The sequence below is a fragment of the Oncorhynchus keta genome, chromosome 7 (assembly GCF_023373465.1).
Source record: "Oncorhynchus keta strain PuntledgeMale-10-30-2019 chromosome 7, Oket_V2, whole genome shotgun sequence".
In the NCBI taxonomy this organism is placed as follows: Eukaryota; Metazoa; Chordata; class Actinopteri; order Salmoniformes; family Salmonidae; genus Oncorhynchus; species Oncorhynchus keta.
This window is the reverse complement of record NC_068427.1, coordinates 13141452-13154907: the sequence shown is the minus strand read 5'-3', so window position 1 is coordinate 13154907 and position 13456 is coordinate 13141452. Positions and strand designations below refer to the sequence as shown.

Here is a 13456-nt window from a genome sequence, read left to right as displayed (position 1 = left end):
TACAGATCCATTAGTTTAAAAATGCAGTTCTTTGAAAGGAAAGCTACGTACACTGGGGAACGTAACTAGTGTCGTCCTTGAGAAAGTGATAGTGTAATGCTGATAGGGTGTGCTGCAACCCTAAACGACGGATAACGTCAGGCAATGTTTTTTTCTGTTGCCCTTTGTTGCATCTCATTTATTTCTGTCCTTTTCCTTGATGAAAAAAATAGACATTGAACCATCTACTTGATGGATATCTAACAGAATACATGAAGGATGAATTGTATGTATAAGGTACAATTCTCTGGAGTCTGAATTCTCCCTGAAATATTTCTTATCTGACCTCTGGATGAAGCTGTAGTTTATAATTAATCTGCCGTCTTGAAATGCCGAACACAATTGTGTACTAAGCGCTGACGCGCCCTTCACAAACCACCAGGTCATTGTACATACTGTTTGGTATAAGTAGGCCTAAAGTAGAACCAGGATCTTCCACAAACAATGTACTCCACAAACTCCAATTGCCAAGAGATTAGTCATTCAAATGTATTTATAAAGCACTTTTCACATTAGCAGATGTCACAAAGTGCTTATACAGAAAACCAGCCTAAAATCCCAAACAGCAAGCAATCCAGATGTAGAAGCACGGTGGCTAGGAAAAACTCCCTAGAAAGGCAAGAACCTGGGAAGAAACCTAGAGAGGAACCAGGCTCTGAGGGATGGCTTCAGAGCCTCTTTTGGCTGTGCCGGGGGGGGGGGATTATGGCCATTTAAGGCCAGATTGTTTTTCAAGATGATCAAACGTTCATAGATGACCAGCAGGGTCAAATAATAATCATAGTGTTGATAGAGGGTGCAACAGGTCAGTACCTCGGGAGTAAATGTCAGTTGTCTTTTCATAGCTGAGCATTTAGAGGTCGAGACAGCAGGTGCGGTAGAGAGAGAGAGAGAGAGTTGAAAACAGCACGTCCGGTGAACAGGTCAGGGTTCCCTAGCCGCATGCAGAACAGTTGAAACTGGAGCAGCAGTACGACCAGGTGGACTATGGACAGCCAGGAGTCATCAAGCCAGGTAGTCCTGAGGTATGATCCTAGGGCTCAGGTCCTCCGGGAGGGGAGGGAGAGAGAGAGAATTAGAGGGAGCATACTTAAATTCACACAGGACACCAGATAAGACAGGATCATTACACTAGATATAACAGACTGACCCTAGCCCCCAGCCACATAGACTATTGCAGCATAGATACTGGAGACTGAGACAGGGGTGGGTCAGGGGACACTGTGGCCCTGTCCGACGATACCCTCAGACAGGGCCAACCAGGCAGGCTATAACCCCACCCAAACCACAGCCCCCACACCACTACAGGGATATCAACAGACCACCAACTTACTACGCTTAGACAAGGCTGAGTATATCTAATTGATATCTATGACCATATACAATGAGTGTAAAAAAACATTATGCCCTTCCACTCTCTTAATGGCACACATACACAATCCATGTCTCAATTGTCTAAAGGCTTAAAAATCCTTCTATAACTTGTCTCCTCCCCTTCATTTACACTGATTGAAGTGGATTGAACAAGTGACCTCAATAAGGGATTGTGGCTTTCACCTGGATTCACCTAGTGAGTTTATGTCATAGAAAGAGCATGAGTTGTATACACACAGGGTACATTCTTTCACAAGGCAATATAAAAAGAACATGCTTATAGATGTGCATACCTCTGGCATCCCAGAGTTGAGCTGCCATAAAGGCCTCTGGTAAAGTTGTGTGCTGATGGGATCATTATATACCAGACAATCGAAGAGCTCATGGCATGACTGGGAGGACTGCCTTTAAGTGATAATGTCTGAGAAGCTGGTGTTTGGAGGAAATATTGGCACGGGTGTTTGTTAGGCCCGAGACGAAGTCAATATCCTCCAAACACCGGCTTCGAGGGCATTATCACTTTTATATAACGGGTTACCGACATTTTGGAAATGGAAACGACGCAGTCGTTTGTTCTAAATGTTCCATACTGGCTGGCAACGTTTCTTATCCCTTGCTTGCTAGCTAGCCAACTACGTCTAACTTACAGTCACGTCAAACAGTGCAGCCAGAATAACAACAGTATCTGCATTTGCATTTGTCTAAGCTGTAAAGACTGCAAACTAGCTGCACTGTGTTTCGTTGTACCTTTTTTTCAATTGACATTTCTTTGTATATATCCATAAAAATGATTGAAACAATTCATGATTTCGACTGGCTGAGAAACGCTGCCTGCCTGTCTGTCTCATTCCGACCCATTCACGTTCATTACTATGGGAATTTGAATATTGAAAACAGTTTTGCAAATGTCTGAGAGACAGACAGCAAGGGTTATACAAATCTCTGCTGTTGAAAACTAAATGTTAGCCTAAAAGTAATGTGAGATAATGTCTAGATGCTTTTTATAGTGGAGATCAAGATAATAAATTGCTTGGCTGGGTTGATGAGACAGTGGATTGCGGAGTCAGATGGAACAGAGTAAATAGGCATTCATTCATAGATTTCGCCGGTGGTAACTTGTGGAAAAGACACCGGCTGGAATACGCTTTTAACCAATCAGCATTCAGGTTTAGACCCACCCATCGTATAAATACAAATAAACACTGTTTCTCTATCATACAAGCAGGACATTCACGAAGATAAAATTCAAGTTCACACAACAATATATCAGACAGTTGTGCGATTTTGTAAGCCATTACTTAGAACTATCTAAGAACTGAAAATGTAATGATTGAGTTTCCTTCAATCTCTAGAATTTATTATCGTAATGATTGACAGACTGGAAATTTCACTGACCTGTTCCTGTTTCACAGGTAATGTGGAACTGCTACAGCTGAGGAAGTGAATTATTCCGGTAAAAGACAGTTTCCTGCACCCACTAGTATGGCCACTGGCCAAACAGAATCCTATAAACAAGAGACAGTCAGATTAACATTTATATAACAAAACGTGTCCCCTAAACAGAAAATAAATGATGATTTTATAAGCATCTATAAGGATACTGTTACATAACTTGTATGCATTCTCTCCCTCCCTTTACTAGTTATGGCAGCACAAGTGTAAAAAATTAGGTGGAAACAGTCTCCAATAACTGCCCAAAATATCATCTTGGTGCAGACAATTTGGCTAAGTTGGAACCACAGAGGGAAATCGAGAGAAAATATGTGACGAGGGTCATCCACAGAGGTCATTAAGTCAAGGAACTGTAGTTGCTTTGGAGGTGCTGGATCACCAGCACCGCACTGCTGTGGATGAGGTCTATCTGGAACAGCAGGAACAGCTGCTCCCTCGGCCATAACTATAGCACCGAATGTGTGTGTGAGAGAGAGAGTGAGTGAGTTAGAGAGTGAGAGAGAGAGACACAGACACAGACAGAGAGAGACAGACAGACAGACAGACAGACAGACAGACAGACAGACAGACAGACAGACAGACAGAGATGTCTTCCATCATAAATCATTCAACTGCTACGGCAACGAGTGAATTAAACGCTGCAATACACTTTTGTGAATTATTAACAGAAAATATTTACGAAAGAATACATAGGAACAGAGCAGCATTGTACATCAGGACGCACAACTGCAACACATTTCAACTTATACTGTAGAGTCTTCCTCAGGCAGCATTGAAGGCATGTTACACAAAGTTATTTACAGGACGATTGTGTGTACATTTTCCACAGGCTATTACTTGTATTAGTTAAATATCAGCCATTCTATCCACCTCTGAGGATAGTGTTCTCCCGCAAATGCACTAGTCCAACTACCCGGGATCCATTTACTGATTTATTACATAATTTTCACATTCAGTGATTCTCTGGTGGGTAAATTGAAAATTGCAACAACAATGGGTTTCTAATAGTAAAGTAAAACATTACTAGATGTATTATTATTATTGTTTATTATTAAAAGTAATTTTGGATTCTAACCATAACCCAAAGATAAGTGGTAATTTCACAATTATTTTGTAGCTCTGAACTGTCACACCTGATTAACTAATCGAGTAGTTGACCAGTTGAATCAGGTATGAGGTCTGAAATACATCAAACACTTTTTGGCTCGGGTGCCCAAAAGTAAAAATGTTGCAACTGAAAAAATATCAACCAGACGCTCCAGTAAAAGCACTGGGATACCTAATGAAAATGGAAAATAGTTAACAGGCCCTTTTTTACAGTCAACCTCCAGGGGCTTAGCTGGTACTATGATAAACCAGTTACATTCTGTTAAGGTCCCCAAAGCACACACATCCCTGGGTCGCTCAACTTTTCAGTTTGCTGCAGCTAGTGACTGGAATGAGCTGCAAAAAACACTCAAACTGGACAGTTTTATCTCCATCTCTTCATTCATAGACTCAATCATGGACACACTTACTGACAGTTGTGGCTGCTTTGTGTGTATTGTTGTCTCCACCTTCTTGCCTTAGTGCTGTTGTCTGTGACAAATAATGTTTGTACCATGTATTGTGCTGCTACCATGTTGAGCTGCTGCTATGTTGTTGTCTTAGGTTTCTCTTTATGTAGTGTTGTGGTGTCTCTCTTGTCGTGATGTGTGTTAGCTAGGAACATAAGCATTTCACTACACTCGAGGTAACATCTGCGAAATGTAACATTGCAAAATATGTGTACGTGACCAATAATAATAACATTTGATTTGATATAAACTTTTTTTCTTTATAATGTTGATACAGACTTTGCCTACTCTACAGAGGTCGATATATTTTTTAATGCTCTCCCGAGTGGCCCAGTGGTCTAAGGCACTGCATCTCAGTGCAAGAGGCGCCACTACAGTCCCTGATACGAATCCAGGCTGTATCACATCCAGCCGTGATTGGGAGTTCCATAGGGCGGCGCACAATTGGCCCTGCGTCGTCCGGGTTTGGCCGGGGTCATTGTAAATAAGAATTTGTTCTTAAATTACTTGATTAAATAAATGTTAACGTGTTTTATTTATTTAAACAGAGTGACATCGATTCGTCACAGCCTGGCGCAAATTCAAGAGACTAAATAAAACGTTGCATTGTGGGAGACCAGGAAAAACGTGTCTGATAATCCTTTTTTATTTTAATATGGTTTTAGGCGGAGCATAAGTGAAAAATATCGTACATTATAAACACGGTATATAGTAATTTTTATCGCAGGAGTTTATTTCTTAAATTACTACTTTAAATGTGGATAAAAACTCAATTTCCGGTGTGGCGTCACAGGCCCATCCTTGTTTCCGTGAGCGCGGAATTTTGAAAACAACAGCGAACAGCTGCCGAAAGCTTTGGTCGAGGATCGTCCGAAAATTGACACGGTAGTAAACAAAATTCACCTTATTTGATAATCGGTTGTCATAGTATTTAATATAGTCACAAATATGTTTACATGAATCGCAATGGCCCCGTTTAGTCATGAGCTGTCTTGTGTTATGGCAATAACTAACGTCACATGAGATTTACTAAAAACACGCCATTTCGATACAGCAACGAAGATACTTTTCTTAAGAATTTAGAGAGCATTTTCGCAAACCCCTTTCCCAACCTTAACCTAACCTGCTGCGTAAATTATCCCACGAAAAATTAACTTTCGGTCGTAGCTGTATCCATTGGCCTGTTTTTAGGGAAATCCTTGTCACAAACAGTGGTCAACCGTGAGTTTCTGTTTAAAACTACATTCTGGAATGCTCTTTTCAGCAAAATGGCAGACACGACATTTTTGAGATTGACAGCTGAGGGATGCGGTGCTGGGGAAATGTGGGCTGACCTCTAATATTCATAGACACCTAGGGAAATGTGGGCTAAACCTTCTAATATTCATAGACACTGAGGGAAATGTGGGCTAAACCTTCTAATATTCATAGACACCTAGGGAAATGTGGGCTAAACCTTCTAATGCCCTTTCCTACCTGGACAAAAGGAACACCTATCAGAGAATGCTATTCATTGACTACAGCTCAGCGTTCAACACCCTAGTGGCCTCAAAGCTCATCACTAAGCTAAGGACCCTGGGACTGAACACCTCCCTCTGCAACTGAATCCTGGACTTCCTGACGGGTCGCCCCCAGGTAGGGAACAACACATCAGCCACAATGATCCTCAACACTGGGGTCCCTCGGGTGTGTGCTCAGCCCCCTCCTGTACTCCCTGTTCACTCATGACTGCATGGCCAGCACGACTCCAACACCATCAAGTTTGCCGATGACAGCAGTGGTAGACCGGATCACCGACACGATGAGACAGCCTTTGGGGAAAAGGTCAGAGACCTGGCCGTGTGGTGCCGGGACAACAACCTCTCCCTCAACGTGATCAAGACAAAGGAGATGGAGGACCGAGCACGGCCCCATTCTCATCGACGGGCTGTAGTGGAGCAGGTTGAGGGCTTCAAGTTCCTTGGTGTCCACATCACTAACAAACTAACATGGTCCAAGCACACCAAGAAAGTTGTGAAGAGGGCACGACAAAGGCTATTTCTCCTCAGGAGACTGAAAAGATTGGGCATGTGTCCTGAGATCCTCAAATTCTGCAGCTGCACCATCGAGAGTATCCTGACTGGTTGCATCACTGCCTGGTATGGCAACTGCTCAGCCTCTGACCGCAAGTCACTGCAGAGGGTAGTGTGTACAACCCAGTACATCACTGGGACCAAGCTTCCTGCCATCCAGGACCTCTATACCAGGCGTTGTCAGAGGAAGGCTCTAAAAATTGTCGAAGACCCAAGCCACCCTAGTCATAGACCGGCAAGCGGTACCGAAGTGCCAAGTCTAGGTCCAAAAGACTTAACAGCTTCTAGCCCCAAGCCATAAGACTCCTGAACAGCTAATCAAATAGCTACCCAGACTATTTGCATTGCTTCCCCCCCACCTCTTTTACGCTGCTGCTACTCTGTTTATTATCTATGCATAGTCACTTTATTTCTACCTACATGTACACATTACTTTGACTAACCGGTGCATTGACTCTGTATATAGCCTTGCTATTATTATTTTACTGCTTCTCTTTAATTATTTGTTCTACATTTTTTTAAACTTAAAACTGCATTGTTGGTTAAGTGCTTGTAAGTTAGCATTTCACTGTTGTATTCGGCGCATGTGACAAATAAACTTTGATTTGATTTTTGAAGAATATAACCTATACATGCCTTGAGCTTAATTCAACTGTAATACTCCATTAGAACCCCAAAATATAAACTACTTTGGGAACACACTGTGTATAGACTCAAAAAATGGTTAGCTCTTGTATGTATGCATAGCTCTGGCTATGAATTTGGAAGTGGTAAAACAAATCCAGCCCCATCCCTCAGTGGTTTACCAAAACAGTGGAGTGGTGTCATGTTGTTTTTTGAATTGCAGATTGCCCGTTTAACAAACCATCCTGTATTTTGCCAAAATGTTGACTGACCTAATCAGTGTTTTGCATTTCCGTCACATAGATCATCATGAACTGCATTACAGATGCAAACATTGGGAATTGGTTTAGTAGCACAATGGAAGACATTCGCAACAAAATGCTTTTTCAGGGAACGGCCGAGATGACGGAGACCGGCGTGGATTGGGTTCAAACCCACCGAAAGACCGTCAGATCTGTTCTCGGTATGAGTTGGATGCTGTCGTCATGATTACTGAGTCAAGGATGTTTAAAATGTGTCTATTCACAGCTATATAATAATCTCCCTTCTCTTTCTGCAGATACGTGTTCAAAGAAATCCAAGGATGATGAAATAATATTTGAAACGATAGACTCATACAAAACAGGTAAGATTGTGCCGGACATAACATCCTGTGAAGTGTTTGACCTTAACCTTGGCACTGGCCTACTCATACTTTATTATTGAAGACAATGTCCCCCCTACCCCCAGACTTGGAAAATAAAAATGCCTTATTGGTGGAGAAGAGAAATGCCATTGCGAAGAGACTGTCTGAAGTGGAAGGGAAGAACGAACAGAAAAGCAAGATCATTGAAAAGATTGAGATGATACGAGTGGAACAAGCCAAGAAAAAAGAATGTAGGCTATTTTCAGTAAATGGAAAATAGATTTTGTCGGCACACATCTATTCATTGTTCTAAAATAGATTAGTATCCAAAACAAACATGTCCCCTTGTTTTTCCCTTTCTTTTAAGTGATTGTGTCCCAAAACAAAGCCAACAAGGACAGACTGAAAAATCTCAACAAAGCCAAGCAGGTGTTTCAGGGTCGGCTGGGATTGGAAATTAGAAAAATTCACGGTAAATCTGGAATAAGTCTGTTGGCAATGGCAGTAATATTTTACCGTTTGAACATTTTAGTGTTGACCAAGTGTTAAACCACAGAATTAAAATGAATTGTTATTCTTTTATTCAAGGAGAGAAATTGCAGTTTATCTTCCGAGACATCAACCAAAAAGACTCTGAATGTGTATACACCTTCATGCTGAGGATCAGCGAAGGAGGATTATACCAGAGTGAGTACAGTAAATAGAACAGAACAGTAACAAATGGTTTTGGAAACTAGGAGTGTTATCATGAATGGCTGGAAATGTCACATAACCATATTTTTGGTCCACAGTTGTGTCTAGTGACCCACCACTGGACTGCATGGCTCACTTGGAGCAGAGACTCCAGGAGACCAACAACTTCTCTGCCTTCCTTGCAAATGTCCGGAGAGAATTTCTCGCTCTAAAACCTGAATAGCTGAAAAAAAGAATGTGGATCTGTTTATATTTTAACATATTTTAGTCACATCCTGTGTGTTTTGTCTCCAACATTGTTTGTAATATTAATGTTTTTATTATATGACGTCCATTTTAAAAGGCTAGGTTGCAATTTTCAAGTTGGTGGGGTTCTTCAGTGGCCCAAAGATTTGATCAGGCATTTTGGAATTGGTTTAATTAAATAAACGCTTTTTGTACACACACCCCCCCACAGTTGATTGACGTATTACTTTAATCTTGTAACAGGATCAATGCTTTACCCTGTCCATTTGCGCCAACACTGACTCATACATCTGATGTTTCTACAACACTTAACATGGGCAGCTCCTCAATGTAGGTTGATGGAAAATGCCCTATCTGTCCATTCAATATCCCATACCACCAACCGCTGTCTTCTTTTTGATAGATGTCAAGAAGGTCTCCTGTAACAAATTATTTTGTAAGTATAGTCATGGATTTCATATTTTGTTTCCCATATCTGTTTTTATTGTCCGTTACCTTCTTTCATATTCAACTCATCATCTCTGTCTGATGTGAAATCGTAAACAGCTCTGCATTTCCCAATGCTACACCACTCTGCACCTTAAGGAGAAGTTTCTATGTATTAGTGTTTCTTGTTATGACGCATAGGCAATATCAGAATGGTATATCTTTGTAATTATATATATGTGAATGGGTGTCACCTTCTTCCTTGTCATCAGTCAAGGACATGGCTCCATTGACAGAGCCACATTCCCCTGGGGCTGCAGTATCTTGGATGACAGCAGTATAGACTTGGTTTACTTCTACTGATGAGGCCTCTGCTGATGTCACACTCTGAGGGGGTCCTTTGTAAATGATGGAGCTCCTCAAACGCGATCTGAACGGTGTCTTTTTGATTTTGACTGGACGGGACAGCTGAATAATACTGTGCTCGCAATCCTTGGAAAACAGATCGTAATCTGGTTAGGATGTATAGTAACATACACACATACTTGTGTTGATCTATTTTGTGTCATCAAAAAGGATATGCCATGATGTGTTTGTGCTGTCTGAATCTAATTGAACATGCACAATATGGATTAAACAGTATACTGTATGTGGGTAAATTAATCTAGGCTACAATGAACTTGTGCAAAGCCTGGAAAAATGCACTTTGATTATGGACCTACTTTTTCTTTCCATTTTGTTATACTGGCACTGAATCGATGCAAAGTCTTAGGTTTTCCCTCCAATTCAGCCAATGTGCTGGAGAGTTTGCAATGAGTTGCTTCAAGAAGGTTCAGTTTCAGAGTGGTCTGTAGACATCCAATAGGGAAAATGCATTTAACACAATGCTAGGAAATGTATACAGAAAAATATCAAATAATATTTTCAAAATGGATCTATTGCTGTATGAAAAACAAACCTCATCAATCAACTGTTCCGTTTCTTCCAGGTTCTTTTTGTTTGAGAACGATGGGTTTTCAGAGTAAGTCTTCACCAGTCTCTCAAGACCTATTATTAATAGGATGTTGGAAGACATGAAATGAAAAGGTGTCAATCAGAAATGTATTATTTCCAGTCAAATTCTATGCTTCATTTTTCAACACTTACCTTCACAGTCTTTCTTTGTTTTTGTGATACTGTCCCCCAGCCGCTGGAGTTTGGACTTGATGGCATCTCTTCTCCTGTCTTTTTCCATCAATGACTTACTGTCCTCCTCCTTAACATAAATCATTGAGGGTCAGGCACAGTATTATGTCTTAGGTCAAAATCAAACTAATACCAGATTTATTTACAGATACAAATGTACTGTACAATTATGTGAACAAAATGGACCCTTACAAAATAATCAGTCATCAGAAACTTAGCCTTGTTCTCCTCTGCTGTTACACTGGTCTCCTCCACCAGATTTTGGATATCCTTTTCCACATCAACTTTCTGGATGGCTTGTTCTATTTGTTTCTGTCTCTGTAAGTAATAGAAGAGAAATCAACGATACAGTTTTTGTCACAGGGTTGTAATTAAGAGTAATTTTGGGGAGAACGCTCACATGTACAAGGGTGTGTCTGAAGCTTGCCATGTGGAGGTTGTATTTACTCAATATGTTGCACAGAACTTCTATCCGCTGTTTCTCAACCTCCTGGATTATCTGAAATGATAAAGTTACTGTATCACTCACTATAAGGCACACAATATGGATGCTGCAACAGTCAAACCTGACTATCTCTAAATTGGTCTAACCAAACATCAGCATGAGAGGAGACGTGCAATACAACTGAACTCTGCACATCGAAACTTCTTGGGTGACCTGTCTTGACCCTTTCTCTTCAGATCAACAGTACAGTCAGAGAAGGTACATATCTTTAAAATAAAAATGATTTTGGAGGAAATGTACTGTGGGGATTGGTTAGAACCTGGTAGCAGTTTTTCAGTGTGTTTTCCCACTTCAGTCTGATTTCATGGCCATCCATGTTGATGGTGAAGTACTCCTCATCTGTTCTGGTCTGGGCCTCAGCAGACTTTGTCAGTCTGGTCAGCATCTAGTTAACGACAGAACAAGTCATCATCCTAATCTTCAGGGGTTGGAAATGGCATCTTTTTGAACTTTATTACATTGGGGATTTCAACGGTTTCCTAATCATACATATCAAAAGGTGACAATGACAGTATTACAGTAAATATTGCAGTGCAGTACCTTCTGTTTTCCTTCTCAATGACAGTATTACAGTAAATATTGCAGTGCAGTACCTTCTGTTTTCCTTCTCAATGACAGTATTACAGTAAATATTGCATTGCAGTACCTTCTGTTTTCCTTCTCAATGACAGTATTACAGTAAATATTGCAGTGCAGTACCTTCTGTTTTCCTTCTCAATGACAGTATTACAGTAAATATTGCATTGCAGTACCTTCTGTTTTCCTTCTCAATGACAGTATTACAGTAAATATTGCAGTGCAGTACCTTCTGTTTTTCTTTTTCTGTGCAAATGTGTGTATTCTTTTCAACAAAGTTGAACAGGGCCTCATGCTCTCTTGTCAATCCAACCAATTTCTTCTTCATCTGTGAGGGAAAATGTTTGAACAATATTCTTAATCAATCATTTTCTTTGAATGATGTAATCAACCAAACACTATTTACCAAACAAGAATTTAAGGAAGACTTACCTTGATTTGTTCACTCCAGTTCGTCACAACAAGTTTAGCATTTCTTTCAACAACATTATCAAGCTATTCAAGAAAGGGATAAAAAAACAATATGTCTCAATGTATAATTGTGTAGAATGATGTGTTGGTAGGAATAAATGATCCAAATTACTCACAGGTCTCTTCCTCTTGTTGTGCTCCTCAATGACTTGTCGAATTTCTAAAATTGCCTCTGCCTGAAAAGCACTTCCTAGTGCTCTGAAAAACAAACCATAATAGTATCATTCCTCAGACTCAGTCATAGAGAATATCCAAGCAACATCTCTGCTACAGATAATACGGTCATAATATGATTAAAAACGTCATAAAGTCATGCCTGTAATACCTGTGTGTGTCTGCTGTAGAGTACATGTCATCAGATACATGGCACCATGCTCGGTATGTGGAACTTCATGGAAATAAAAACAACAACATGCAGAGAGTTTAGAGCACTACAGTAATGGGCTCTATTCAATCTGGATCGCTGAAGCATTACAGATTGCGTGATAGAAATGTGAAGATAGAGCCAACTCACTTGTCATTCATTCCTCTGGATGCCTTCATGAGTTTTCCAGCAAGCTTCTGAAGTCCCTTGGCATAACTGATCTCCAGCTCAGCTCTAGTCACAAATAAGTGTCATCAAGGGATGTTACTTTTGTCACACTGAGGTGAAACAGTAACTACAGCTAATTAAAAATCCGGAAGTTAGGACCTTAGCATGCAATTGTGAATGACCGAGTTGGTATAGTCCATACATTTAAATGATTGGACATTTTATGAAATAGAAATATGCGCAGTCCAGGTTGAAAAGGGTTTTACTTTCCCAATCCTCGATAGCATAATAACAATTTCAAATAAATGACCTCACTAAACGATATTCTCAAGGAGTTGACATTGACCATACCTTTGCTGAAATACTGTCATGAGCTCCTTGCAGAAATGCTCCCCATTTTTTGAGAACTTCTTCAGATCTTGGTACAACAGGTTGTACTATAACACATTCAACAAGTCATGGTGTTGTCATCACTATTTCTAGTAACAGTGATACACACAGCTATGAAGAAAAGCCATTAACGTTTCGACCTATGGTACAAACATATAAAGGAGAAGTAATGATTTTCTTTGTACATTTGACTAAAAGTAGTCTTTGAAAAGAGGTAGAGTTAGTACTCACAGCACAGGTGCTCACAGGGTCCGCCATTTTCAGTCTAAGAGGGTTTATTGACTTTGCACTTTGAACACGCTCCTCCTAAAGTCATTCATGCGGAAATCACCTGCGCTCATATAACCAGTGCACAAGGAGAATTCCATTGGAATATTTAACCATTTATGTCCTCAACCATCCACTGTCACTTTGTGCAAGGGAGTTCAAATGATAATTCATGTCAACAAATTGCTTCATTCTTCAAGTTATTCAAAATTCATGAAACCCCTTTTTTTATTTTAATTTGATTGTTATCTGGGGAAAAATAGGGGAGGGTCATACTTTTTCAATTTCAGTCATGGGGAGAGTTTGGTATTTTTGATTTAGTCCAGGGGAGGGTCATGCAATTTTTCATTGATTAAATGTCATATTGCTCAGGAGGGTTTGGGAATTAGTTGCTTGTTATAGTATCTCGATGTGTGCCTGAAG

General features: G+C 40.4%; 2 protein-coding genes and 1 long non-coding RNA gene across 3 annotated transcripts; 1 reads left to right on the top strand and 2 right to left on the bottom strand.

The window, feature by feature from the left end:
• Nucleotides 1–88: 88 nt before the first annotated feature.
• LOC127931063 (uncharacterized) lies at nt 89–5020 on the bottom strand. The gene is made up of 3 exons (XR_008139674.1): nt 4383–5020; nt 2809–2918; nt 89–1086 (listed from the first exon to the last, which is right to left on the bottom strand). It is a non-coding gene; the product is annotated as an uncharacterized LOC127931063 (long non-coding RNA).
• A 140-nt stretch (nt 5021–5160) lies between these two features.
• spc25 (SPC25 component of NDC80 kinetochore complex) lies at nt 5161–8884 on the top strand. Its single transcript, XM_035773362.2, has 7 exons — nt 5161–5306; nt 7421–7580; nt 7677–7742; nt 7847–7993; nt 8110–8214; nt 8331–8429; nt 8534–8884. The coding sequence occupies exons 2-7, from the start codon at nt 7427–7429 to the stop codon at nt 8656–8658; spliced, it is 696 nt and encodes a 231-aa protein (XP_035629255.1). The 5' UTR covers nt 5161–5306; nt 7421–7426; the 3' UTR covers nt 8659–8884.
• Nucleotides 8871–13126, bottom strand: nostrin (nitric oxide synthase trafficking). The gene is made up of 16 exons (XM_052521995.1): nt 12998–13126; nt 12728–12813; nt 12359–12442; nt 12170–12232; nt 11961–12042; nt 11806–11868; nt 11603–11701; nt 11057–11182; nt 10693–10791; nt 10485–10610; nt 10254–10362; nt 10066–10154; nt 9830–9955; nt 9362–9599; nt 9177–9260; nt 8871–9100 (listed from the first exon to the last, which is right to left on the bottom strand). Exons 1-16 carry the CDS (start codon nt 13022–13024, stop codon nt 8964–8966), a joined length of 1638 nt encoding a protein of 545 aa, XP_052377955.1. The 5' UTR covers nt 13025–13126; the 3' UTR covers nt 8871–8963.
• Between the last annotated feature and the right edge of the window lie 330 nt (nt 13127–13456).

Coding starts and splice junctions, on each gene's coding strand:
- nostrin (XM_052521995.1), bottom strand. CDS start 13,024: ATGGCGGACCCTGTGAGCACCTGTGCT. Junction 11,702..11,805: donor ACTGGAGTGAACAAATCAAG/GTAAGTCTTCCT, acceptor TTTCCCTCACAG/ATGAAGAAGAAATTGGTTGG. Junction 10,155..10,253: donor AACAAAGAAAGACTGTGAAG/GTAAGTGTTGAA, acceptor TATTAATAATAG/GTCTTGAGAGACTGGTGAAG.
- spc25 (XM_035773362.2), top strand. CDS start 7,427: ATGAACTGCATTACAGATGCAAACATTGGGAATTGGTTTAGTAGCACA. Junction 7,994..8,109: donor ACAAGCCAAGAAAAAAGAAT/GTAGGCTATTTT, acceptor CTTTCTTTTAAG/TGATTGTGTCCCAAAACAAA. Junction 8,430..8,533: donor CGAAGGAGGATTATACCAGA/GTGAGTACAGTA, acceptor TTTGGTCCACAG/TTGTGTCTAGTGACCCACCA.